The following is a 27,637-nucleotide window of genomic DNA, read 5'->3' as shown; positions in this document are numbered from 1 at the left end:
TAACCTTGTACTTAATTGATAACATTTGAAAATAATGTGTAAATCTCCATAAATAATATTTTTAATTCTTAAACTAACCTGTTTGAAGTTGGAGGACCAACTTTGATGAAGCCATAAATTTTTGAGAAAATCTAAAATCCATACATACATGCATAATCTAATAGTCCAAGTAATTAATATAAATATTATGGTACAATTAGTAGACTGATTTTGTAAAAAATCGAAAAAATTTGATTCCAACCCTAAACCTCAACTAGTTGAATTAGTGCTCGTTGATCTGCACGCACACTCAACTAGCTACGCCAATGGAGGCGATGATTCACTCCGCTCTAGAAGAGATTTGCGCGGGTGGTGCAAACGGCATCACACTCTCAACCCTATGGCTCAAACTCAAACCCACGTTGATTTCGCATGGACTTGACCCTTGCGTGAGTGTCAAGAAAGCTCTCTGGACTAGCCTGCTTACTGTCCCTGGCCTTGCTTTCCAGTCCCTAAAAGGCGATTCTCTTGACCCTGGGTTAGTTGAAGAGTTTGACAAGTTGGGCGTAAAGACGGTGGCGGCTCAGCATCTGCGCAACAGCTTTGTTGGTTTATATGATGTGGATGCATGTAATCAAGGAATTTCTCTTCAAGGCCGTCGCGTTCTTGAGCGTCTCGCCATTGCTAGGTTTCTTTTCTTTTCATCCCCACCAATTATAATTAATGTTTAGTTGATTAGTCAAGAAAATATGCAAATTAAGGCTTTTTTAACATATTCATTCACTCGGTGTTAATTTAGGCTTTCTAAATTGATCTGCATACACTATCTTGTTTTGCCCTGTCTTTGGCCATACTTGTCAAGACATTGCCTAGGCACAAAGGCGATAAGTGGATGGGCATTTTAATTAGCTAGGTTGGCGATGTTAATTGGATTCTTGGTGTAGATAGATATTAGGAAAATCAGGTGTCCATAAGCCCAATTATGCATTTAACTACATACATTCATTGTCCTAGGTATTCAGGTGGTTTGCTGACGCCCTGCTTCCTTGTGTTTAGCAACATAGATCATAATTTTGTGGCTGTTGTGGGAGGCAAGTGGGGAGGACACTCGGAGAATTGTGTTTGTGTGTGATTTCTGGAAAACTACATATACAAGTTCTTTGGTTGTTACATTATGTTTTTACTCCTTTGGAAGTACTTAATTATATCTGGGACTGCGTTTTTTAACTTTAGGCTTTGTCAATCTAGCAAAGAAATTAAAGTAACAAAAATTGAAATAAGTAATAGAACAAGAATAGAACATTGCATGCTAGAGAGATTATAGTATTGAATGATATGACAATCAAGAAATATACAGCTTTGGAAATTGTGGAAGACCTAGAAAATCGGAATTGTGGAGAACATAGAAAACTGAGAGAACTTCTTTAGGGATTTTTTTTTTTTTGGTTAGTAACATAGTCATCTATAAACTGTGGATTGATTAGTAGGCTCTTCTCTACATATTCAAGGGTGCACTATTGTAAATCCATGAGGGATTGTAATGATCAAAATGAAATATATCGCATATATATGTTTCAAAAGTGATCCACAAGGTTATATATTCTAATCATTTACTGATCAGCTGATGTAAATAAATATTATCACACAACAAACTGTATACTTCATCATTGTTAGTCAGCAATGTTACTGAGAAATAATGAATTTGTTGGAGATCAAATATATGGGTTGGCTGAAGTCTGACTCTGGAACTTGTAAACCATGGACTTGGTAGTGTCTAAATGTGTTGTGCATTTGCAGAACAAACGGGATCACTCAAAGTGAACTTGGTAAAGAATTTGGCATGCAAGGGAATAAGATTTTTTATGTATTACGGAAGCTTGAAACCCGAGGTCTGATTGTGAGGCAGTCCACGACTTTAAGAAAAACAGAAGTTTCCAGTGACAGAGAGCAGAAAAGTAGTTCAATCGTATCAACCAATATGCTCCACTTGTATCGTTTTGCAAAGCATTTGGGTCGAGAACAGAAACTTGAAGTTTTAAAAGAGGATAAACCGGCTTCTAATGAAAATGAAGAAAGTGAATTATCTGCTTCAGGCATGTTTGGAGAATCTGTCAAAGAGGATGTCCAAGTGAAAGATTTTCTCCCAGTGCTAAAACAGATATGTGATAAACTTGAGGAAGCTGACAACAATGTCCGTTTCTATTACCTTCTTCATATCTTTCGCATTTTCCCGAATATCAATGTGCTGATCTTACTTTTTCTTTTCTTTTAAAGGTTCTTATCGTGTCAGATATAAAAAAAGACATCGGTTATGGTGGAAAGGCTGCATATAGACGTTGGAGAAATGTAAACTTTTCAAATAATTTAAGTTTCTGATCTGAATATAACTTTGGGTGCATATAATTGATTATAATCTATTTTCTCCTGTATTATTGGAGATTAGATTCTTCAAGGGTTAAAAGATGCACGCGTCGTGGAAGAGTTCAGTGCTATAGTTGATACCAAGGTGATATTTCTAGACTTTAGCTTGCTTCAGATATACTAACTTGGCAATATGCATTTATGCATCCACAATCCTCCAGAAAGCTTAAGGTGTTAAAGAACCCTATCTACAGAATTACAACAAAAACATGCAGTTATCTTCTTGATTTCAAGGAATGCCACATAAAGAAGATTACAACTGGTGGCATTTGGCATCAGGGATCTTAGAACTTCTATAAATTACCATCTGACGGCATGAATATTGTGTGGGGTTGTTATTTTTCATTACCTAGTTTTTCTGTCAATATACTTTTTCCTTTCTGACTGTAACTTATACTAATTTACTTCGTAGAAGACAGATGCAATTCATGTATCACATTCTTCAGTCATGACCGAATGATTCAGTTTTGAAAGTGATTTGTAGTTAGGTTGCTTGTTTTATACGTTGTGGATATTGCCTTCTATGAGAGTCAGTATTTTGATTTATCCTCATTTTGGACCTGTTATTACAGTTTAAAGCAACAATTCATCATGCCTACAAATAGAGCTTTATATACCACCTGTAATATATCTGTCCACTTATTGTAGGTGGTCAGCTGTTTAAAATTGTTGAAGAAATTTTCTGCCAAATATTTTGAGCCCAAATCACTTAAACATGGAGTAGACGATCCTGATCTAGAAGAGCCAGTAATATTAGGAAAGAGAGGTCAAATTAATGATCAGCTCGTAGAGCTTCCTTTAGAACATCAAGTTTACGATATGGTCAATGCTGAAGGATCCAAAGGACTGACAAAAACCGAGGTGCTCTCTTTCTCATACTTCTATATTCGCAAACATTCCTGTCTATCACTGTTTGTTTGATTTTACTCGTGCGATATAACATGAGAAGTTCAGGTCACCAAATAAATTGTTTACATGATAATCTTCTTTTTTTCTCTTGTAGCTAATTCTTACCCCTGGCCTTATTGCCTTATTGAGTTGCTAGTATTAATTGATTTATCCACACCTGCCTCTTCATTTTTACATTTTATCACACATTAATATTTACCACTGACATATTTAATATGTATTATTCATTGTTCAAATAAGCTAGCATAATCTGCACTTTTTACATTTATATAACCATGATGAGTTAAATACTTAAAACAAATTCTTTAAATAATTACAACAATGTAAATGTTTGGCTATCATGACAGTTATGCAAAAGGCTTGGGCTGAATAACAAAAGGTATAACACTCGATTACAAAGTTTATTCTCTAGGTTTGGAATGCACCTACAGGCTGAAAACCAGAACAGAGGTGTGGCATATCGAGTCTGGTCACATGGTAATTTCAACCGTGATACATCTAATTCTATGCCAGTCAAACCGGACATTGTCCTTAATATCGATGGAAATTGTCCCCCAAACACCGGAAAGAGATTTAAGGGAAGCTCAACAGATACTGTTCAACCGGAAAATGATTCAACTACTGAAGTGGATGCTATAGTGTGTGGAAAAATTACAAATGTACCAACTGCATTCAAAATTTTTAAGCCTTTGCCAGTTGTTGGTGTGTCTAATACATCAATTTGTCCAAATAGTTCAGAAAATGTAACGCCCAAGCAAAATTGTATAGCTCCAGATGAAAGACTTCAGACTGTACATAATACACCTGCATCTGAAGTGACTATAGATTCTCACTGTTCTTCATCGGCTCCCTTTAAACGAAGTTCGCATCCGAAGTATTTATCTCTTGCTTCAAATGCACATAGAAGGCGAAGGGAGCAGCGGATACTTGAATTGTTGGAGGTATATTTTGTCAAATCATACTATTCACCTCTAGCATTTTTTCTATATCCACTCCTCATATCCTTTTTCCTGAGCAGGAGAAGAAGTTTATGATAAAGACGGATCTGCACAGGCAGCTTGAAAGTCTTGAGAAGGACAAGAAGACGGCAATGGACAGGAAGACCTTAGACCGTAGTCTGAATAAACTTCAACGAGAAGGATGTTGTAAGTTAATTCATGTCGGTGTTCCTGTTGTTACAAATTGTAGTCGTAGCCGTACAATGGATGTGGTTCTTCATCCTTCTCTAGATGATATTTCTCCCGATTTGTTAAGTCAAATTTGTGAGAGAGTGAGGTCATCTGACACGCAAATCCGAAATCATCAAGGCTCGTCTAAATTAAAGAAGAGTCAAGAAGTTCCTATCTTGAATGGCATCCAAAGAATACTTCCCAGTTCCAAATTAGAGGAGCAATCTGAAAGAGTAGAAGCCATGCGTTCTAATGGATATGTATCAGCAAGAATGGTTCGTACAAAGCTGCTTCACGTCTTTCTCTGGGGTTACCTGACAAAATCACCTGGTTGGAATGATGCTTTGCCATCAGGTGTGCATGGATACGATCAAAAAAATCCCCATAGCACTTGCAAATTGATTGAGCTTGAGACAGCCATTAGAGCTATGCCTATTGAGCTGTTCCTACAGGTGGTAGGGTCCACTTACAAATTTGAGGATATTGCAGAGAATTGTAGGATGGGTATGTGCCTTTCCGATCTTTCAGTGCAGGAGTATAAGCATCTCATGGGTACTCAGGCAACTGGAAGGCTGTCAAATCTTGTTCAGACTTTACGGGGTTTAAAGGTATTATAATTCTTGAGTATAATATTCCTCGACCTGCTTGGTTGTGTGCTATAGGATTTTCTTGATCTGTACGTATTTGCCCGAGTAATGGTTATATCAGTATATTGAATGTGCAAAACTGGTACATATAATTTGGATGTCATAAGATAATGTTTACTATGTTAATAAATGTCATTTACTTAATGTTCATGCTCCTTCCCTAGTAGCCCATGGGAATTTTTAGATCTCTTAGTACTTAAGTGAGTATTAATTGCAGCTGATACGCATGGTACGTTGCGAGTATACTGGAGATGCAGTTGCAGTTTTGGATGCTACTCTTGCACATTCCCTAGAACTCAAACCTTACATTGAGGAACCCGTATCTATGGCACCATCGTCTTCACCTTTTGTTTCGTTTGATATTCGCCCTCACTTTAGACATGATTTTGTTCTTTCAAGCAGAAAAGCTCTTGATGAATACTGGAACACTTTAGAGTACTGCTATTCTGGTGTTGATCCGAAATCTGCATTGCATGCTTTCCCTGGATCAGCAGTACATTTGGTAATTTCACTTTTTAATGTTTAAGTACTCTCTTTAAGCCATTATTCTGTCAGAATTCATTTTGTTCTGCAGTCAATTGGTCTATGATGTTTTTATCAATTATCAGTCTCTGCACCATTTCTTATAATTCGTAATTGTGTCTCCTAATCACTTATAAAATGTGAACGCCTCATTTCTGCTTGCGTATTCTTGTCATTAATGCATCTGAGCGAGAAGGCGTACAAATCTGTATGAATATTTTTAGTAATGTGCCATTTCATTTTAACAAAGACAGAATGTAAACTTTCATTTTAACCCTCACAATTGTTTGTTTTGAATAACTATTGATATGTTATGTTCTTATATCTTCTGAAATTTTTTATTATGATGTCCTCATGTGCTTATCTGGTTATTAAACCATCAAACTGCCTGAGTATGAGATTTAGCTTCCAAAGAGTGTAAGTGTAGATTCACAGTTTCGAGGCTAGTCTGTTACTATTTATTATATCATTAGTAATGTTAATGTGCTAAAGTGAGTATATTATGGCGTAGGTCAAATTGTACTTGCCTTTGTTTTATCTACCAATGTTAATGTGAGGGTTATTGTTCCCATCCGTCTTCACTATGCTGGCTTTGTTAAACATAAGGTGAAAAGTTTACTTTCATCTAGGTATGTAATACCCGGTCCTGGGCAACAGCACGTGTTATGACTGCTGATCAGCGCACTGAACTCAATAAGTGTATTATGAAGAATGACCTTAATAAGAAGTTACCACTCAGTGCATGTGAGAAGATTGCAAAGGATCTCAATCTGACACTAGAACAGGTTCGTATGATTTTGTTCATCCTTTTATACCAACGACACAAATGCTTTAAGTCGTGCAACATTTTTCTTCATTATATAAAGGACACATATGCTTCCAATTTTACAACATAGTTATCCTCATATAGCATGGATATCTCTGAAATATATACCTAACAGGGACAATTCTCCTGAACTGTTAAAATTTATCCACTTTAATTCTCATTAACAATTGCAGTTTGTTGTTACCTGACAATTCCTCAATATATTTTTCATCCGAAATCGTAGCTCATATGACCCCCCCCCCCCCCCCCCCCCCAAAATCTATTGAAGTTATTCTGGTGTATGTCTCCTGCAGGTGCCTCAATACTATTATTATAAGCGACGAAAGCGTATCATTAAACTACAAGGAGTTTCAAATCAAGAGGTAATGCAGCCATTAGACAGAACAAATGCCTCATCTTCACGAAAAAGAAAAAGATCTACAAAGAAAAAGCCGTTAAAGCATGCAAAAGTCAACTCTGCCCTGCCTCTGTTATCATCTGATACTGATGAGCATAATGATTTCTGCACTTGTTCTATAGAACAGGAAAATTGTATGTTGAAAAATCAGGTAGATCAGAGCACGGACTTAGAAGAACAAGAATCATCAACGCTAAAGCCAACACCTCGAAGAAAGTTTTCATGGACAGAAAATGCAGATAGGTAAGACCTGATAAAATTAGAGATATCATGAATATAATGGAGAAAACCTACCTTGAATACATTTTCCATGTTGATTAACCATCTTTTTCCAGTGTATATCTGAATAAATGTGCATCTCTCTAGCAGCTTCCAGTCTTTGTAAAATTTACTAATTTAATATGCTAGTAAAACTTATCTTTCAGGCAATTGGTGATAGAATATGCTAAAAAACGTGCTGCACTTGGAGCAAACTTTCACCGTACAGATTGGAAAGCACTTCCAAATAAACCTGCAGCGCCTGCTGTCTGCAGGAGACGAATGGCTTTATTAAATACTTGTATGGAGTTTAGAAAAGCTGTGTTAAAACTATGTAACATTCTCACTGAACGATATGCCAACCACCTTGAAAAGCTCCAGAACGAATCAAAACTAAATGGGGAGCACGGAGTAATGGTTTGTAATCATAAATCTGCTGAATATTCTAGCAGAGAGGACTCTGAAAGTCAGCAACAAAGTCGAGATATAAATCCTGAAGACCAATGGGATAATTTCAATAATAAAGATGTTAAGATGGCCCTGGACAATGCTCTCCGCCATAAACGCACTGCCAAGCTAGATGCACACAGAGAAATTCATTCTGTACCTGATCAGTTTTCTCATTTTCACATGGAGGGAGAACAGAATGTATGATACAATTTCTTACTTGATGGTTTTAGTTTTTGCAGTCGATTATTATTAAAGTGAGCTTGTTAGTCTTTCTAGTCCATTCCTGGTGTGATACTTGACTTGCATAGACTCGTGATATTTATGATGTCATGGTTTTGTCTCTTTTTGTTTTTTCCTAAATTGTCATGATTTCGTCTGTGTGTGTGATCGTGTGCAGTGTTCACTGCTCAACCACTTTGGTATTTTCACGAAAAGTGACTGATGTTTTAGCTTCCAATTTTTTGTGTGCGCAATTGTTGGGGCTGTGAAAACTTTTCTTTTCACTTGGTCTTTAAGTATAAGCTTTTGTTTCATGCTATATGAGTCGGGGGAATGTATTATCTGATTATTTTTATATCACTTGTGGAAGAACTGTTGCTCCTGTCTGGCTTTGTTTTTAACTGACTCTATTTAAACTTCCCCTCCTCATTTCCTGCAGGACCCAAAGTTGCTTTCATCAGCTATTTTTAAGAAAAGCAAAAAGAAGCACAGGGTGAGAAGTAATGTATATGAACACATTCAGCAGAACTACATTAAATTTTTGAATGAATGGGATGACGCTAATGGGCGTGCTTATAGATCTTTGCCCGTTTCCAATGCTGTAGAGCTATTTAAGCTTGTTTTTATGAATGCATCAACTGCTCCAGAGGTGCCAAATTTGCTTGCTGAAACATTTAGACGGTATTCTGAGGATGATCTTTTTGCTGCCTTTAACTACCTGAGAGAGGCAAAAATCATGGTAAAAATTCTTATCACAGGATAACAGATTCTGTTTTCTCTGGAAAATTATTTTTGTTGCACTTTGTGTCGGCATATTTCTCTACTTTTAAGGTGCTGGTACATTTTTCTTTTCTTTTCTGATTACTGTCTTTCCTTTGAACAGGTTGGTGGTAGTGGCACCAATCCAATTGTACTTTCGCGCCAATTTATGCGTGAAATTTCTTCTTCACCATACCCAACAAACACAGGAAAAAGAGCAGCTGAATTTCGGAGCTGGCTCCATAAAAACGAAAAAAATATAACAGAAGAGGGGATTGAGCTTCCTTCAAATTTACAGTGCGGAGATATTCTTTATCTCTCTGCTTTACTCTCTTCAAGAGAGATCCTATTGTCACCAGACTTGCCTGCTCAAGGTGTTGGAGAGGCTGACGACTCAAGAATGTTAAAGCGAAAATATAACAATGACATTTACTGTGATGATAAGGCTAAGAAACGAAAAGGTACATTGATAGGAGAAGGCGAAATGACTTTCCGCCGAGAGAAAGGTTTTCCTGGCATTAGGTTGTCTGTAAGTCGTGCAACAATCCCAAGAGTTGACGTTATAGATCTATTTAAAGAGACGGCTATACAATCTGATGTATTTTTAATTGATGGAACTGAAGAAAAGTCATCTCGTTATATTGGCTTCACTTCAACTGACCATATGAAGCAAACTATTGATTTTGGTACAGCCGTCCATTTAACAATTTCTGCTGATGATAAACCATGGGAAGCTATGACATGCTATGCCAAAAATCTAGATTACTTTGCTTCTAATCAGGTGAAGGGGAGTTCTTTTTGTCCTCAGGTCTTTAAGACTATCTGTTCTGCCATCCAAAAGGCTGGTGATCAAGGTCTGAGCATGGAAGAAATATCAAAGGTTGTGAACATTCAAGGTTGGCTGCGTTGTTCCATAATCAACTTCACTTAATAAAAACGTTTATTCCATGTAAACCTACTAATATCTGAAATCCTAATTGACGTACCAATATAATTATGTTGCACACTGGTTCTTTTTAGGGGACAAGATGCCAGAAATTGTTGTTGAGGTGCTTGAGGCATTTGGAAGAGCTTTAAAGGTTTGTTTTACGTGCACTGAAATATATAGATTTTTTTAAGGGAAGCTTGGTGCTTAAGTTTCATCAATGAACAAGACTTTTCAGAATACATCAAGAAGGCTGGATATCAAAGGCTCAATAATGCTGTATCTGACAGCATCGAATATGATATATTTCTTATATGCTCTTTACCTTTTCATCTATTTCTTGATAAATTAATACCTAAACTCATCTATTAATCAATTGTTTGGGGGCTATAATTCACCCTAATTCTGTGTTGTTTCTGGATATAAGATATCGAGATGGTCTACCCAATGTGGCAATGTTCATATTTTCCTTTCTGTTTTCATATTATAAACCATGTAAATTCTAATCATGCAACTGGTGTGCAATATTACGCCTCTGGAACCAGCCTTCTCTACTGAATGTTATAACTCAGTTATATAAGATGCAACATCACAAGGATTTTGAAACCTGGTTGTTACTAGTGACGTGCTCACACTAACATGCATATTGATGTGTATGGAAGAATTTAGGTCAGAACTGACTTATTTGTTCTGTGCACTCCAGGTTAATGCCTATGATTCTGTCCAAGTTGTTGACTCTCTATATCGGTCCAAATATAGTTTGACCTCATTAGCTGGTCCCTGTCAAGATCATAAGCAGGATCAACCAACAAATTCCACTGTGCAAGATCATAGGGAGGATCCATCAACAAATTCCAGTGTGTTGAATGATGAGCAGCATGTGATTCATAATTCAGATGATCATGAAAATGGTTCACCAAATGTACTGTCAATGAGAAGTAATGATAATGATGAGCACAGAGTAACAATTCTGAACCTTCCTGAAGACAGCCAGCCGTCCAGTGAAGTGCAAAAGGTTACTGGGACCGAGAGCTATCAGCAGACCAGCATTTCTCTAGAAAGGCATCAAGTGGATGATACATTAAAACATAATAGTGGGCTTTCCTGTGTATGTCGACCAATTTTATCTTGGATGAATGGAGATGGCACCATCAATGAATTTGTCTACAAGGGTCTCGTACGCCGTGTTCTAGGTTTTCTGATGCAAAATCCAGGAATGCTAGAGGTAATGGGTCTCATCATAGCTTTTAATGTGAAAAATACTTATTCTATTGTAATGGATGGCTAACATGCATCACATCTTACCATTCAATCCTGAAAAGACATGGACTCCCAAATAAACTTGCATTATAACTAGGATCTAGGATCATTAAGTTTTTTAGCTATATTACACTAATTGCTCTCTATGATCCTGAATCAAAGATACAGCCCTAAGACATCGATTTTGAGTCACTATAAACTTTTTTCTGACGTTCCTGAGATTAGATAGATATAGGCTAGTGTTTCCATGTTACTGCTCTATGTAGATTTCAGATCTCTGTCACCCCAAAAGAATATATACAAATTCCACAGAGAAATTAATGATGTCATGATAAGAACTTTCTAACTCTTTAATTGGATATTTGAAACTGATTTTCAGAATGGAGTGAGAAGGAAAAATGTATGTTTGGTCTTGTAAATGAAAATCATAGAATTATTGGTGTCGGTTGGTCTGCAATATTCCATGAACCATATTTGTATAAACCTGTTAACCAGCAAGCCCTTTAAATATCCACAGATATATGATGAATGATCCTTAACTTTCTAATAAACCAAAAAAAAAGTCCCCGTGATTAATTTTAAAGTTCAAATTACACCGCTTCACCATGGGCTCACTCTCTTTTGTTTCATCTATTTGCATGTTCATTTACTGATTCAGTAATGTCATTCTTCTTTATAACTACAGGCTAATATCCTACAACGGATGAACGTTTTGAACCCTCAGGTATATTACTGGGTACCTATGTTTTTTGATGTCCTAAGATGTGCTTGTTTTGCATCTTAATGTTGTAAGAATTTCACAAAAAATGTTGTGAGAGTTGTTAAATTACATTGCATTTTAAGATCTAACACATCCGTATTGTGTTTTTGTTTAGTGAAGTTCTTTTAACGGGTAATACTATGATTGAGTAATTTAGTGCTGATATAATTATTTTTTTGCAGAGCTGCCGAAAATTGTTAGAACTAATGATTCTAGATGACATCATCACTGTGAGGAAGATATATCAGGCTACGTCATGTGAGCCGCCCTCTATACTGAGTAGTCTTTTTGAGAGCAGTTATAAGAGATCAAAGTATGTTTACCAAGAACATTTCTTTGCAAATCCAATAAATGCTGCTACCCTGTTGTAAAGTGGAGTACAAGTAAATTCCCTCAGTTGTCTATTCAAGTTCTAATGTTGTGTTTGGTTGGGGAGAATGGAATGGAATGGAATGAAATGAGTAAAATTACTTGAAACTAATAGAGATGGTTGGGAAGTTTTGGAATAAATTTAAGTAAGTGCAAAAATGCTATGATGAGATTTGAGAAAACATTGGGGGTAGGAGAGAATGGAGCATTCCATCTCAAATTGAATGTACGATCTCTAGCACATAATATAAGGAATGGAATGGAGGAAGGAATGAAATTTGTTAACAATTGCCCATAATATAGTTCATCTTTCATTTCATTCCTTCCGGAATCATTCACCCCAACCAAACACAACATAAGTTTTCTGGTTTTGTTCGTAATGAAATTGCTCTAGATGTATATTGTAGCATTGGAGTTGCCGATTATACTTGTATAATTTATGTTTATTTTCATCAGCGAACGGTACGCAGATATTAGCTCAAGTCTAATGATTGTGCTTAAATAGACGGAGATATTTTGAATAATTCAGCACCAAAGGATAATTTTTTATGCTAACATAAAATGATTATAATGGTTGGTTTCTTAGAAAACATCATTGGAGTCATGATTTTAGTTTTTAACGAGATAAAATATTACTATTAGACTTGCTCTTATGGCCAAGAGCCCATTTGATTGAGTTTAATATTGTGACTTATGACTTAACTGCGATAAGGAATAACTTGTATTATATGTAACCTTTATTAAAAAGAAATTTAAAAAAATTCAAGTCACTAAAAAAATATCTCAAATTTGTATAAGTATACTTTTATAAAATTAATAATATATGTGTTTCATACTTTCATATATAAATTAACAGCGTACACATATTTTATAAAATGACCACATACTGTATGGAGATAATGACCTAAATAACGAATATTCATGTACTCTATGCCTGAAATAACTAATGTGGGGATTGTTGCCTTTTTTAACCATTCATCTTCGCATTCCACGAATGCGTGTACAGGATCAAAACAAAACTACTATTGAAGTACATCGTGTATCTTTTTTTGAAGTATGTGGCTATGTGCATCCTCATCCCATGCATGCATCTCTCTTTCCTTTTATTATACATACCAGACACATCACACATCATTCTTTTTCTCTCTTTTATCAACACTTACACACAGGTCTGTCACATGTCCGCACACATACATGTAAGACAAGTATGCGCATTTTGACAATGCGTATATACTTAGCACGCATCCTTGAAGAGCATAACTAATTTTAAAAAATTATGAAGTTTAGTGTAGCCTCGCATAGTGCTAATGCGTGTGTATCAAATCATTCAGGAGATGCGCATCCAAGGAATGCGAACACAATATACGCATTCTCTGAATGCGAATTTCTTTGGTCATTTTGGTCACTTTTCCCGCTCCTAGTCATTTTGGGCAGCAGTTGATGTAAGAAGGTTATATCGGGCATTCACCCTACTGTATGTTGATTTAGATATATTTATAAGTTTACAAGGGCACGTTAACTAAATTATATGATTATAATAAATAATAATGACTATATTAAGGAGATGAGATGCATCTGCTTCATATGACCGGCCTTTAATTGATCACCATTCCATGTAAACAAAAAATTGGGAGTTTCTCGCCCCGCTTTGTGATCCATGTGACATGTTACGCATCTCCCCGATTTTCGTATATATTATAAAAGAAATATATTTCACGCATAAATATCATATATATTATTAAAAAAATATATTTTTATGTAATTCTATTTACTCTTTTTATTTATTATTTCATATTAGAATATTTATATAGTATGATATGTATTAATTAATATTAAATATTTTAGATTTTACGTAAATTTTCACGGGATCTTTATTCGCGTTTGAACGGGTATCAAAAATCAAAGTAACCCATCTTAAACCTAATTGGAAGATTAGGTAGATTCAGATTAAATTTTGGATTATGATATTGGAATCTCAGATTAAATTTTGGATTATGATATTGGAATCAATACCTGATACTCAACTACCTCTAACAGCGATCTTTTTACGATATAAAAAAATTATTATATACAATATATGATAAAAAAATATATATATGTGAGAAGAAACTATTATATATAATATATGACTAAAAATAATATATGATTTAATATGTGTTTGGTTTGATATAATAATAGATAAGCTTACAGGTGATTTGAAATATATTTAAAAATAATTTTATTATTTAAAAAAGGATTTATATAAATTTATGTAATAAAATTTTATGAATGATACTTTAGTAATTTATACTTAGAGTTTATATTTCTATTAAAATAAAAAAATAAAAATAATTTCTATTAAAAAATCGGAGCGTCACAGTTAAAACACTACTAACATATATTAAGAATTTGTTTTACTTGTTGCTTTTACAAGATATTCTCTTATAAAAATATATATAAATATAATTATTTTATAGCTAGAAGAATTCATAAATATAAAATTCCTATTTGTTTTTGAAGGATAATTTAAATATTTTAAAACAAACCCAGAATTATATGTTCTGAAATATTTTAAACTCAACATAAATATATTGTTTCCCTTTCTTTGATTACACAGTGTTTTTCGTACACAAAATTAAGAGGATCTGTGACTAGCTTCCATGTTTACGTGTTAAGTAATACCAATGTAGTAAAAGTCGAGTCCCTATGGGTGTTCAAAGTGCAAGAACTATGATTAGTAATTCCATTTTCACCTAAAATTTCGTTAAAATACTCTTTATTATTATTAGCTTCTAAGATTTAAATATTGGTGGAGTTTTGAGTTTTGACCATATTATGAAAGTTCATGAAAGTTTTTTGGCGTCAGATCTGTCTTTGAGCAAGTATAACAAGAATATGAGTAAAATTTCTCTAAGGTAATATACTACCAACATTTCCAGCAAATGCAAGTCCCCAAATGTCACTATGAATCATGGAAAAAGGTCTAGTTACATTATAATAGTTTTGTTTGAAGACAAATCTATGATGTTTGGATTTAAATAAGGAATTATGTAGATGATTCAAATATGTAAATTTGGATAGTCCTAATTTAAATACCACACCATAACTTGATTCTGCCTTCAGAGAAGCTTCTCCAATAATAGTTTGAACTTGTTAAATCTTGTTGATACTCATGTCACCGAGAGTTATGGTGGTGGTTAATTTGGTAGTCAGAAGATATGAGTTGGAACTACATATATAGGCTATAAATTCTCATTACCTTGTAAAGAAAATTCTTTTGCTCTTTGTGAATATGTAACTTCGATTTTTTTTTTCTTTATGATTTTTTATATGATGATTTGATTTTGTGCTTTTTTTTTAATTACAGGTTTGTGGACTTCTTCCCATGATATTACCAGACTCACCCACAGCCAACCCCAAATAAAACAGTAAGATATCTCTCTTCCTCTCCTTTGTCAATTCTTGTATGAGTTGGTGCTAATTAATTTCTCCATGATTTTTCCAATAAAGGTACCACGCGAGATCTTGGATCAGGCAGAAGAAGAATGGTTGGCATTGAGTGATACTGTAAGCAATGACGGATAAATTTAAGGGGGGTCGACTGACCCCTCTTGCCCTATCAAGATCCGCCTCTGACTGTAATTTACTTTCCAAATAAATTAGATATCTGTCAGATATGTTGCCATCTCATATTTCCTTCTAAATTTTTGTGATGTCTTATTTCAGGAAAAAGCCAAGTGGTCTGAAAGGTTGAAGGATGTTTCTGCTCATGGAAGACTTATTTCAAGAAAAAGAAAAAGCCAAGTGGTCTGAAAGGTCATGGAAGAACTCTGTACACCCTCAAACAAGAAGTTTATCCTCTATATTATTTATTATCCTAGAGTATCTGTTGCTACAATGTTTTAAAGGCATGAAGTACACCACCAAATACATCACTTTCAAGGCATGTGAAGTGACACTTACATTGTCACTTTAACATCTTGAGCTTTACTTCTTAGTGTGTGAACTGTGAGGTATTTCTTACCTCGTTTTAAGCTTCACAGTAGCACAAAAAGTTTGCCTACAAATTTACTATGCTATAAAGTGGGATATATGATGATACAATGGATTTTGCATAACTGGTGTATGATGTCATCTCCTTTTATAACGATGAACACCCAGGTGGAGATTATGTCCTGCTCTCTTTGAGGTTTCTTGGCACTATTCTCTGCATGAACGAAAATACTTACACTAGATTGCTCTTAGGCCACATATTATTACCCTCCTTTGATTGTTAATTATAATTTATTTACATTTTTCTCTAAGTAAAAAGTTCAACCCATCTCACCTTTTGAGTTGATCCACACTTAAAATATGTTCAACACATCCGATACTTCCGTATCGGCAAGCAAGATGAAGCACTGTACAGTTTCTGTTTGTAGCAGTCAGCTCATTCAGGATGCTAAGACTTCCTGTATCTTCTATCTCCTTAAGGACATCAATGTTAATCTTAATGATCACAACATCATATAAAACAGAATCCATTTGACTCATTGTGCCTACCAAGGCCGCAGAGTCAGTATGTCATTTAGAGGCTGATATTATTGAATCGTAGTTTAAAATGGTTTCAACTATCATTTAGATGTAGTGATATAGTGAGTTACGTGTTTGTGTTACCAAACATAATCATTTATGCTGGTAAGCAACAGGAAGAACTTGTAGCCCACCGGGGACTTGTAGGAAAATTCATTATCTATTGCACTAGATTTTTAGTACAACAGATGTTTCGCTTTGTCCAAAACTACATAGCCTTAGTCCCAAAAAACGAGCATGGTATATTAAATAAAATTACATAGAATAACAAATCTTATATAAAGCTGAGATTTACAGCACTTCGATTTTCTAGCACTGCATGACATGACTAAATATTGAAATGAAGAGAAAACATGGTTTAATAGCATCATAAAATAAAGTTTAAAAGTCTTCAGCTTGCATACATTGGAACCAAAAGGCAAAGAAATTTCAAGTTAAGACATTAATCTACTTCTTCATTCAGCAAGTAGTTTCCTCATGCTTCTTGACAAATGACATTCTGCAAGCAAGCCCCTGCTTATATGAACGAACAAGGACAAACAACAGATCAAACATCTAAGCCACCAAAAAAAGAATCCAAAACAAATTAACGGGATGGAAGATCTTAAATGAGATGGAAATTTCAAGAATAATGAGTCTGATTCTCAACAACAATATATCCAATTATGAAATGCAAGATAAGCACTTTTTTTTACGATAAACAAGTACTAATTCATTAATAATAATAATCATATGAAGTGTCAAGCACTCCATATAAAATCCAGGGCACCGCCCTACCAACAACCACCAGAATAATATTCGGGCTTAGCCCTTACAACCATCATCAAATTGAAATAAACTGAACTTAACAGAACTGAATAAAACTAGAACCACTTAAAATCTTAATTAGGAGATAATTAAAACTAATAGATTAGAGTTTGAAGGGGACAGAAGCCATGCGCCAGTTGAGGGAAGAACACCACTTTAGTCAACATCCAAGGGTTCTGGAGCCACCTCAGCTGCGAGATCTTCCTCGCCACCATCGACCTCTCCGTTTTCCTCCCCTGCAATGCAAGATAAGCACTTTCCTTTTAATTCTCATAAACTGTACGTATAAAAACGCTTATTAAGCCAACAGGTTGGGCAGATATCACATTACAATATTATAATATAATTTGATGCCCAATAAACACATTATTTGTCAACTTTTTCTTTACAATTCACACTTGTCAATTGCAATATAGAAAAAGTCAGTGGTTACGGAACTGGATTCCTGTATCGACCTTCCTTTTGGTCGTATTATATTTAGGTACATAAACATAATTAACATAACACTGCAGTCTATTAGTCTATTAATATTATAATCTTGTTCCCTAAAAAAAATTTGTATAATCTTGTTGTTTATAATTTTATACTAGGGAAATTACCTTGTATACTGTTTTTTCAATCTTATTTTCAAAAATACTACCTTCTCTAAAATCTTTCAAATATACTATCTTTTTGAAAATATTTTCCAAAAATACGGTGGTTGCATATGCAACCATATATGCAACTACAATTCCTAATTTCAAGTTCCAGTTTTCAAATGTCATTTTCGACCTCATCTTATATATATATATATATATATGAGCAAAGTTCCTTGTAGACCACAAAAGTACTGTAGTATTGAAGACCAACATCTTAGCCATCCATTTTATTTAATCTAATGGTCACCATTATCCCTATTTTTTTTAATTTTTTTAAATCTGTATACATACCAACTCTCACCTATACGGTGTAATACATGATAGTTACTACTTTCATGTGGCAGTTACAAGCACACAATTGTAAATCAGGGCATGTTTTTTTTTTTTTTTTTGTCAGGATCTACATACTCGTAGATTTATGCAGTTTGTGAAATGTTCAGCACTTTCATACACATCATCCCAAAGTTGTTTCTATTGTGTTCTTCAGCAATTATCGTTCATCTCCCCCGCTTGCAGCACTAAGCACCAAACAATAAACGTGCTATACGGTGGTTAATTTTATTGGTCCAAACAAACTTAACATGATTTATGTGGAAGAATCGTTAGGTTGGTCATGAGCAAAAGGGATGGGTAGAGTTCTCCAACTTGCCTCTAAATATGGTAGTTGATGGTGAAAAAAAAAAGAGACCGTTTGTCCCCGAATCCGGTGAATAAAATGATCGTGCTGCACTAATCTTACTCTTTAAAGGATAATGATTGTTCTGTAACCGCCGGTTCTTTCCGATTGCGTTACAAGGTTTGCTGTCGATTTCTACATGTATGTTGCTACATACACGCTCCAAAAGATACGTATACATAACAATATAAAATTTTAAAAAATAACTATATTAGTCATTAATAAATCTCAACCATTTATTAATTTTATAATCCAACGGTGGATTCTTCGGTCTACAAGGACTATATTGCACTATACTGAACCAAACTCTATATATAATATACGATCAAACATAATATGATTTAGTATTTTTTTTGGATATAATAATACACAAATTTATAGGTGTTTTAGAATATTTAAGATATATTTTTATTATGTAAAAAGGATTTATATATAAGCGTATGTAATAAAATTGTATAAATGATGTTCAAAAAAATTATATTTTGAATTTATATTTTAATAAAAATAATTTTTATTAACAAATAACTTCATAGCGTAACACTGTTTAAATGCTAGTATCATATAGTAGGAATTTATTTTATTTTTTGCATTTTACAAAATATCTTCTTACAAAAATTTATATAAATATAATTATTTTATAACCACAATAACTCATAAATGTAAAATTCTAACTCCTTTTAAAAAAGGATGATTTAAATATTTTAAAATAACCTCAGAATTATATAATAGTGACGGTGTTCTAAAACTAGATTGGATTTAACTATAGGCCCGACAATTTGATACATAATACGACATAAAATGACACAAAAAAATGGATATGAATTTTGATTTTTGAATCACGAAAATGAAGGTACATGAACACGAAATTACATGATAGATTTCGTGTTGAATATGGATTCTCATTTTGGGTACACGGAATATTTGTACATAATTTAATTATATATTTTAAAATATATTAAATATATAATTGTGTAAAATATATATTTATATGTATTATGTAGATATATATTAAATAAATTAATAAATTTGTAGAGATTGTATGCAAACAAAAATATATCACTCATATTTAGTAAAATTACATAGGAAAATATATATTAAAATAATTTTTGATTAAAATTATATTAATACTTTTATAAGAAAAGTACACAAAAAATACAGAAAATGTTTCAGATCAAATATAAGTTTCAAACTAAATACAAGAAATTAATAAATGACGAATATAAATTTTACTTTAAATACATAAAATACGAAAATACACTAAAAACCTACCTTTGAACAGGTCTAACAGCGGTGGTGGAGTTAAAAACCAAAACTAAATCTATTTCCTCCTACAGCTACAGCTACCCTAATCCCCAATCTCGCTCTCCTCATTCAAAAGACAAAACCTCACAACTCCATCCCCGAGAGAACTCGATTATTGGGTATGTCTTTATTTTTTTTTATTTTCTTATGCAAGTTATATGTTTATACTCCGATGAACATATTTTAATGGATGTTTGAATGTATATGATTTTCCCTGTAGCTGTTGATATATGCTGATTAGTGTAGCTGCTGATTATTGTTAATTTACTAGCTTAGCTGATCAATTGATAAATGGCGCATTGTTGCTATGTATTTCCGTTTTTCAGCATATATGCAATCAGCACTTTCGTAATTAAGGTCTAGCTGCTGCTGCTGCTGCTCATGTAATTGTATTGTTGTTTAGATTTATTAAATTGTACTAAGCTGTACTAGCCAGAAATTAATCATGATATTCAATTCGATGACTCGGATCATGTACATTACTGACTTATCTAGTTAAATTTTCAAGGGCTGTATATGTTAAGCAACCAAGCAAGCAAGCGTGTGGTTTATTTATCAACTAGATTAGTATAGATTTAGAAGGTGCAGGCAGCATGTGTAGGTGTTTTATTTTGGTTTATGTCATTATGTGTAATTACTAGTTAGGCTACTCACAAATTTTGAATTTTTGTTAAATATTACTCATGCTGTTAATATAATATCTTATTAGCCAAAGAAACATATTTAAAATTTGCACGTGTATGTATACAGGGTTTACATTAACGAACTCATCTGTCACGCAACTATTAAGCTTGGGAGACGATCGTGAATGGCTTCAGAATCTCAAGCTAATGCTGCTCGTAAAGGTCATCACTCTTTTTAATCTCTAAGATTATATAAATCTTATTATTATTATTATTATTATTATTATTATTATTATTATTATATATAAGAACAATAATAAAAATATCTCTACAGATAACTGATTTGACAAATTTTAACGATTAATTGCAGTGGTAGTTCACCTAAGAGCCACTGGTGACGCTCCGATCCTCAAGCAATCCAAGTTCAAAGTACTTTTTTTATTATTATTCGCTTCAAATTTAGCTCGCCCTATTTTGATAACAATTTAATGTTTATTGTGATTTTGTTGAGATGAACCCTGTTTGAAATCCTAGGTCACAATGATGTGTGTGTATTGTATTTATCATTAATATGACTGTTTTTCATTTGGCTCGATGATTAAAAGACCATGTAGGAAATGCATGTGTCGAATAATGCTAGTTGTATGATCTATTCTAGTGCAGGGAATACTAAATTTAGGGAATGAATTTTTTAATTCTGTAGTCTGAGAAAGTGATACAGGTTGGATAAACTGGTTGTTAAACTGAAAGCGGGTCGAAACTCCAATCTCTTGAAAAGGATGTTTCAGTTAAGACATTCACAGTTAAATAAGATACGCGAGTAAGAAAAAACTAGAAGTATTGTCTTTTGCATATAGTACATATGAACCCTGGAGTGCTTTAGTTGCGTAATATAATAGACTTAGCTACAAGATTACAGATTGAAATTCTTTTTGGTAAAAGTATTTTAATGGCCGACTTCATTGTAGGCAACTGAGAAGTGTGTGTGTGGGGGGGGGGGGGGGGATATTGCCGAGCGACATAGGAGGTAAAAAGAAAATTTGTCCGTTTTCAAAGTTTTATGAACTTCCCAGTCCACACATGGATGTGATGTCTTATGACTATAGTGAATAAGCTACTTTGTGTAGCAAACATTTGGGTATATGTTTTGCTACAAATGTATTCTGATTACAATGTGGTTTTAGAGGTGTAAGTTGCTTTTTATTATTTGTTAACACTGCTCTTTTAATACCACTAATTAGTTAGATAGTACCCTATGCTTGTATTGTGCTAAAAATTGTTAATCTTACTCTACAAGTGTTAAAACTTTTGGATGGGCAGATTGGTGGGACAGACAAGTTTGCCAAAGTTATTGATTTTCTTCGCCGCCAACTTCACAGGGAGACATTGGTAGATAGCAGATGCTCAACAATTTTTTTTCTTTTTTCAGTTGAAGAAATTCTCTGGACTTGGATTAATTGCTCCTTTTTCTTTTCCTTCTTCCAGTTTGTGTATATTAATAGTGCCTTCTCTCCTAACCCGGATGAACTGGTGAATGATCTATATAATGTAAGTTCTGTGGATGCTTGTTAAGTGGGGATATTTTACCTACTTATATTTGAATGATATATATATCGCTTATCAAAAAAAAAAGTTTTATATCAGTCCATACTACTTGCCGTTTATTCATCAAACAGTTAATATAACATTCGCATTTCGTAATTTACTAGTTAAGTTTTTTAAACAAGCATTTTGTCTAATTTGTTTCTCTCTTATATTGCATTCCTCTATATTTAAATTACGCTGGCTCTATAAAAAGTATACAGAGTGATTCACCATTTGACTCATTTCTGTACACATTAAAAACTTGGATAAACAGCACATTGGGTATCTGTATTTAATTACTGATTAAACAGTTCTTGGCTGCTAACCAGCTGGCCATCATATTAACTACAAATTTAGAAAATTTCTACCTATTCACATTTAGAAGTTTCATCGCTGGCTAGATGCTGTGTCATTTTGTATGGAGTTCAGCAGCATAATGTTTACTTTAACCAGTTGGCAGCTGATCTTGGTCTTTTTGTCATTTCCACAATAACTGTAGTTTGTTGTGTGCTGCAGAATTTTGGTTTTGATGGCAAACTGGTAGTTAATTATGCTTCTTCAATGGCATGGGGCTAATTTTGATCTATACTATGGTGAGTGCTTTTATAGTTTTTTTTTTAATATTATTGTCTTCTTATAAAACATTTTGGCTGATACGTGTGGATTATGTGAAGGAAGGGTAATGCAGGGAGCATGATTCAAGATATTGACTGACCATTCCTTTAAATGCTTATCTTTTCATTAGCTAATTTTTACGATATTTATGCAACCAGGCACAAGCCTAAGTCAGAGAATGAATGTTTCAAAGACAAATTCTAATACATGATTATAAAGGGGAATTTACTTTTACTCGGGGTTTTTTAAGAATTAGTACTGCCATGAGAGCTAACAGCATTACGTATGGTGTCCAAAGTAATTATTTGTATGAGATCAGGCAACATTAAGTTTGCTAAGGGATTCCTTATAAGATTTAGGAGGCTTTTACAAAATGATAATTTTTCTTGCAAGTGGAAATAAGTATACCTATTTTTGCAGTTAAGGCTGATTTTACATTGTTTGCTTGTTATGCCTTTTAGGCGTTGTGTATGGAGCCGCAAGTGTCTAAGTGATGTTCGTGGTTTCAAGATTGAAGTAAGGCTTCTTATCAATTTGTACATATTCAGTAGGGCTTCCTATCAATCTGTACATATTCTGAGAAAAACAGAGCTAGATATTACTGTCAAAACTTTGGGTCAAGATTAATGTATAGACAGGTAGACTACTGTGTGAAAGTTTGTTTTGCAGCTAATCTTTTTCGTTCCATACACTTCTGATAGCTCTTTACTTTTAGTCAAAGGCATTAAATTCACCTTTAACTGGTCTTTAATTTGCTATATTTAACCTGTGGTTGCTTTTCACTTCTACTGTATGATTCCATTAAGTATCTGGCATGTCTTGAATTTGATGGTTCAGTTGCTCCCTTTCCTGTTCTGGGAGCCTTCTTGCTTAAGTGTGAATTTCAGTAGTTCTTTTATCTTGTCTTCTGTTCGACCGGGTTTTTTTTTTAAGCATCCAAGTACAAGGCATTATCAGCATATATGAACTATCTTTATGTATAAACAATTTCCTAGGAGCTTATGAAGCCTAGGAATCAAGTTATTCTCCTAGTCTGAGATTTTGTCTCTCTTGATTGCTTAAGATGATTCATCTCTGGTAGTATCCTGGCTCATTAGCTGTATATAATATAAACATGAGCTTTAATATACATACATACATATATATGTTTTTGTGTGTGTGTGTATATATATATGGGTTGCACTCCACACAGAACACTTTAAAAAGAGAACATCACAGAACACTATCATAACACCTTATTTTTCACAAAAAATGATTTGTTAAGATCATAATTACATAGTTAAACACCAATTAAACTCAATATATAAAATCTAAAATCCAAACTCATCCAAATTATTAATATGAAATATTATAGAGTCCAGAATAGAATTCAGAGCAGAATCTAGAATGGAATCATATATGTATATTTTGCACGATTAATATTACATAGAATCATGTTATTTTTAATCCATATTTATTGTTAAACATGGTAGATAATATTATTATTCATAATAAAAGTTTAATTAGCTTAAAATTAGAGTTTAATCCAAGTTGTAGATGAGATTCTATATTGGATTCTAAAGTGTTCTTCTTTGTTCTTTTAAGAGTGTTCTTCTTTGAGCAATGCCCTATATATATGGGAAGGTTTTGGCACAAATTTACAAACCTTTTTTGTTCAACACATATATAACTTGAGTTCAACATTTTTTTAAGATTTTTTGTTGAACATCGATTAAAATTGTGTTGGAGAATTACATAAACTAATTTTTCAATGTAAGAACTAAGTTAAACGTATTATATAACCAATATTTATGTTTCTATACCCTACCCAAACCCCAAAGGTATAGTTATATTCAACACAATGATAATAAATGTTCCATACCCAATGTTGAACTCTAGTTACAAATTGTTAAATGCACGATTTATTTATGCATTATTTTTAAAATTATGATGTTTTTCAATAATTTTTATCACTTAAACTACACATGCAATAGATTAGAGAGTATTGCTATTTTTTATAGTAAAATATTTCTCACTTTGTCTACATTGAGTTGTCACTTTTTTTTATGTGTGTGGGGGGTCTTCTAAATCGTTGTCCTCATATTTCACTTCTTGAAGTGTGTGTGGGGGTTCTGAATTGTTGTCCTCATATTTAACTTCTTGAAAAATAGCATTCCTACGATTTATCGGCATACTCATTTTTATTTCTGATGTTTGATTTCATAACTGTTTATACTTTCCTGAGTTATCATTGTCCTTAATTTTTCTTTAGTTGTAGTTGATATTTTAAGGAGATTTATGACAATTAAGGAGATTTCTATAAATTAAAATAATATTCTTATTAAATTATATCGAAATATAATACATATGGTATGCAAATTGATTGTTGGAATATGAAGAAAAATAGTGAAGTCATATTTAAAAAAGTTCATCCGATTAATGGCACAAATTAAATTAAAGACGGAAGAAATTATGTGATATCATGTATTTTAATTGTATGATGACTTGTATGAGAATGTTAGATTAGATAATTCAATTCAAAGACCTGTATTAAGTTTGTAGTTTTTACTTCTAATTTTGTACTTATAGCATTTCAATATATATATATTATACTTATATATAATAAGCGTAAGGGAGATAATTTGGTCGCATGGTCACATGTTCAAAAAGCTTATCATCCGTTGGATCGTATATTGAACAAATAAGCACCGTTAAATTATAACAAAATTAACTTCTAATTCTATATACAAGGCAACTGTTATCTACTTGCATGTTTATAATTCATTTTCTGAACTTAAAACAAATTCTGTCTTTCACATGTTTATGATTTTTTTAATCCAAAATAAATATTTCCTACCAGCTTTAATTGTAGAATCATATAAATCGCACCGTCATAAAATTATTTTTATCTAATATATTTCAAAATTAATAAGCCGGATATTTTAATCCAAAATAAATATTTCCTACCAGTTTTAATTGTAGAATTATATAAATCGTACTGTCACAAAATTATTTTTATCTAATATATTTTAAAATTAATAAGCCGGATATTTTAATCCAAGATAAATATTTCCTACCAGTTTTAATTGTAGAATTATATAAATCGCACTGTCACAAAATTATTTTTATCTAATATATTTTAAAATTAGTAAGCCAAATTTAAATTATATTATAATAATTCTAATATAAAATACATTTATAAATATAATCTAATGGAAGTTGACGTTACATATTCTACTCAATATATATTAAAATTTGATAGAAAAAATTTAATACTTTGGCATGATACATAAGAGAAAAGGAATGGCTTGATTACAATAGTTTATTTGAACCTTTTAATGGTTGTGACGGTGTATTTTATACTGCAGCGCCACTGTCGGATGATCCAACACGTGTGAGCAGTTTTTTTTTGTTTTTTTTACATAAACAAGTCTGAAAAATAGAACCTATATATTTTTACAATAGTTCTGACTTACAAACAAATCATAATTTCATATTTTATTTAATTGAAAATTTTAATTTATTGTTTATAAATTAAATTCTTTCACATCATTTACAATATATTTAAAAAGTTTTTAAATAATTAAGAAGCTCCCGTGCCTTGCACGGCTATAAGCTAGTATATATATATATATATATATATATATATATATATATATATATATATATATATAGGCACTTGCTCAAATGAGAACTTTCTTAAATTGAGAACCGTGAGAACTTTTTTAATTTATCAAAATCTCATTCATTTGAAGGGCCCCGCCAGGGGCACCTTCACAAAAAATATATATTATTAAGGTCTCCACCTAGCTAGCCAAAAAAAAATAAAAAAAATCACTGATGACGTGGTAGTGGATTTTTTTTTTTGAATTTTTTTTTTTTTTGACTAGCTAGGAAGAGACTAGTTTGATTTACATTTTTTATATTAGGTACCCACTAGTTTGATGTTTAGATTAGCCAAAATATGATAAATTAAGGAAGTTCTCACGGTTCTCATTTTAAGAAGTTCTCACTGGAGTAACCCTATATATATATATATATATATATATATATATATATATATATATATATAGGGGGATGATCAAATACAAACCTTTCTTTTTGTAAAAACTACAAACTAATATGCACCTTTGATTATTATTTACCATCTTTTAATCTGGGACACTCATTTACTTGACATAAAAAAAAATAAAAAGACAAATATTTTGTTAATCGCTTGTCATTAATTCATATGCTTTCTCTCTTTAAGAACTGCTTCTCTCTCTAGTAAACGTTTCTCTAAAATCTCTCCACTCTTCAGAGCTATCCATAGTCTCTCTAGCTCGGTGCTCTCTCTCGTCTCTAGCTCGGCGCTCTCTCTCGTCTCTCTCCGTGCTCTCTCTTGTCTCTCTCCGTGCTCTGTTTAGTCTTTGCATCTTCATCATCTGTCGCAATCAAAATCAAACTCAGTTTTTGGAGCTGCTGATTTTATAATTGGTGTACAATGATTACAACAGATCTCATCAAAATCAGTGATAATCAAGGTGATTACTTTACTTTTATTGTTTGATTAGCTATGTAGATATGGAGATGATGATGTACAAGGTGTTTTGTTTGAAAGTTGTAGTTTCTTGTTGATTCAATTAGCATACGTATGAATGTCTTGTAGTTTTTTAATGATATATGATGTTAACTAGTAAATCAAATGAGTTTAAATAGTAAATTAGGTATTCATTGATAATTTCATGTTTATGTTTTGGTTTATTATTCAACTTGTTCTGTGTTTTGGTCATATATGAATTTGTTCGGTTTAGTGAGACTTTTTTGTTTTTTTATGGCTGAACTTAATCTAATTTTGTGGTTTATTGTAGTGTATCAAAGTTATCTGTTTAATGTAAGTCCATATTCACTATAATATAAATCTACAATCACTATAATTTGATGATGTAAATCACTACAGTATAATATAGGTTTATAATTGTTATGCAGTTGATTAGTAGTGTGTGTAGTTTT

General features: G+C 32.9%; 2 protein-coding genes across 2 annotated transcripts; both read left to right on the top strand.

The window, feature by feature from the left end:
* Positions 1-234: 234 nt before the first annotated feature.
* LOC108226632 (uncharacterized) lies at positions 235-12,305 on the top strand. The gene is made up of 17 exons (XM_017401624.2): positions 235-667; positions 1,777-2,170; positions 2,254-2,325; positions 2,423-2,485; positions 3,049-3,261; positions 3,657-4,250; positions 4,328-5,086; positions 5,343-5,627; positions 6,277-6,432; positions 6,767-7,113; positions 7,296-7,776; positions 8,237-8,536; positions 8,681-9,452; positions 9,577-9,635; positions 10,185-10,706; positions 11,427-11,465; positions 11,684-12,305. Exons 1-17 carry the CDS (start codon positions 306-308, stop codon positions 11,870-11,872), a joined length of 5,607 nt encoding a protein of 1,868 aa, XP_017257113.1. The 5' UTR covers positions 235-305; the 3' UTR covers positions 11,873-12,305.
* A 7,522-nt stretch (positions 12,306-19,827) lies between these two features.
* On the top strand, positions 19,828-23,454 carry LOC108225285 (ubiquitin-like protein ATG12). Its single transcript, XM_017400118.2, has 7 exons — positions 19,828-19,963; positions 20,595-20,689; positions 20,838-20,896; positions 21,788-21,856; positions 21,953-22,015; positions 22,568-22,644; positions 23,128-23,454. The coding sequence occupies exons 2-6, from the start codon at positions 20,653-20,655 to the stop codon at positions 22,625-22,627; spliced, it is 288 nt and encodes a 95-aa protein (XP_017255607.1). The 5' UTR covers positions 19,828-19,963; positions 20,595-20,652; the 3' UTR covers positions 22,628-22,644; positions 23,128-23,454.
* Positions 23,455-27,637: the final 4,183 nt, after the last annotated feature.

The sequence above is a fragment of the Daucus carota genome, chromosome 6 (genome assembly GCF_001625215.2).
Source record: "Daucus carota subsp. sativus chromosome 6, DH1 v3.0, whole genome shotgun sequence".
Taxonomy (NCBI): domain Eukaryota; kingdom Viridiplantae; phylum Streptophyta; class Magnoliopsida; order Apiales; family Apiaceae; genus Daucus; species Daucus carota.
This window is presented reverse-complemented; position numbering and strand designations above follow the sequence as displayed.

Excerpts from the sequence above, each read along its gene's own strand:
- LOC108226632 (XM_017401624.2), top strand. The coding sequence starts at position 306 with ATGGAGGCGATGATTCACTCCGCTCTAGAAGAGATTTGCGCGGGTGGT. Across the intron at positions 2,171-2,253 it reads TTGAGGAAGCTGACAACAAT|GTTCTTATCGTGTCAGATAT; the intron begins GTCCGTTTCTAT and ends TTTCTTTTAAAG. Across the intron at positions 3,262-3,656 it reads AAGGACTGACAAAAACCGAG|TTATGCAAAAGGCTTGGGCT; the intron begins GTGCTCTCTTTC and ends CTATCATGACAG.
- LOC108225285 (XM_017400118.2), top strand. The coding sequence starts at position 20,653 with ATGGCTTCAGAATCTCAAGCTAATGCTGCTCGTAAAG. Across the intron at positions 21,857-21,952 it reads AACTTCACAGGGAGACATTG|TTTGTGTATATTAATAGTGC; the intron begins GTAGATAGCAGA and ends TCCTTCTTCCAG. Across the intron at positions 22,016-22,567 it reads TGGTGAATGATCTATATAAT|AATTTTGGTTTTGATGGCAA; the intron begins GTAAGTTCTGTG and ends TGTGTGCTGCAG.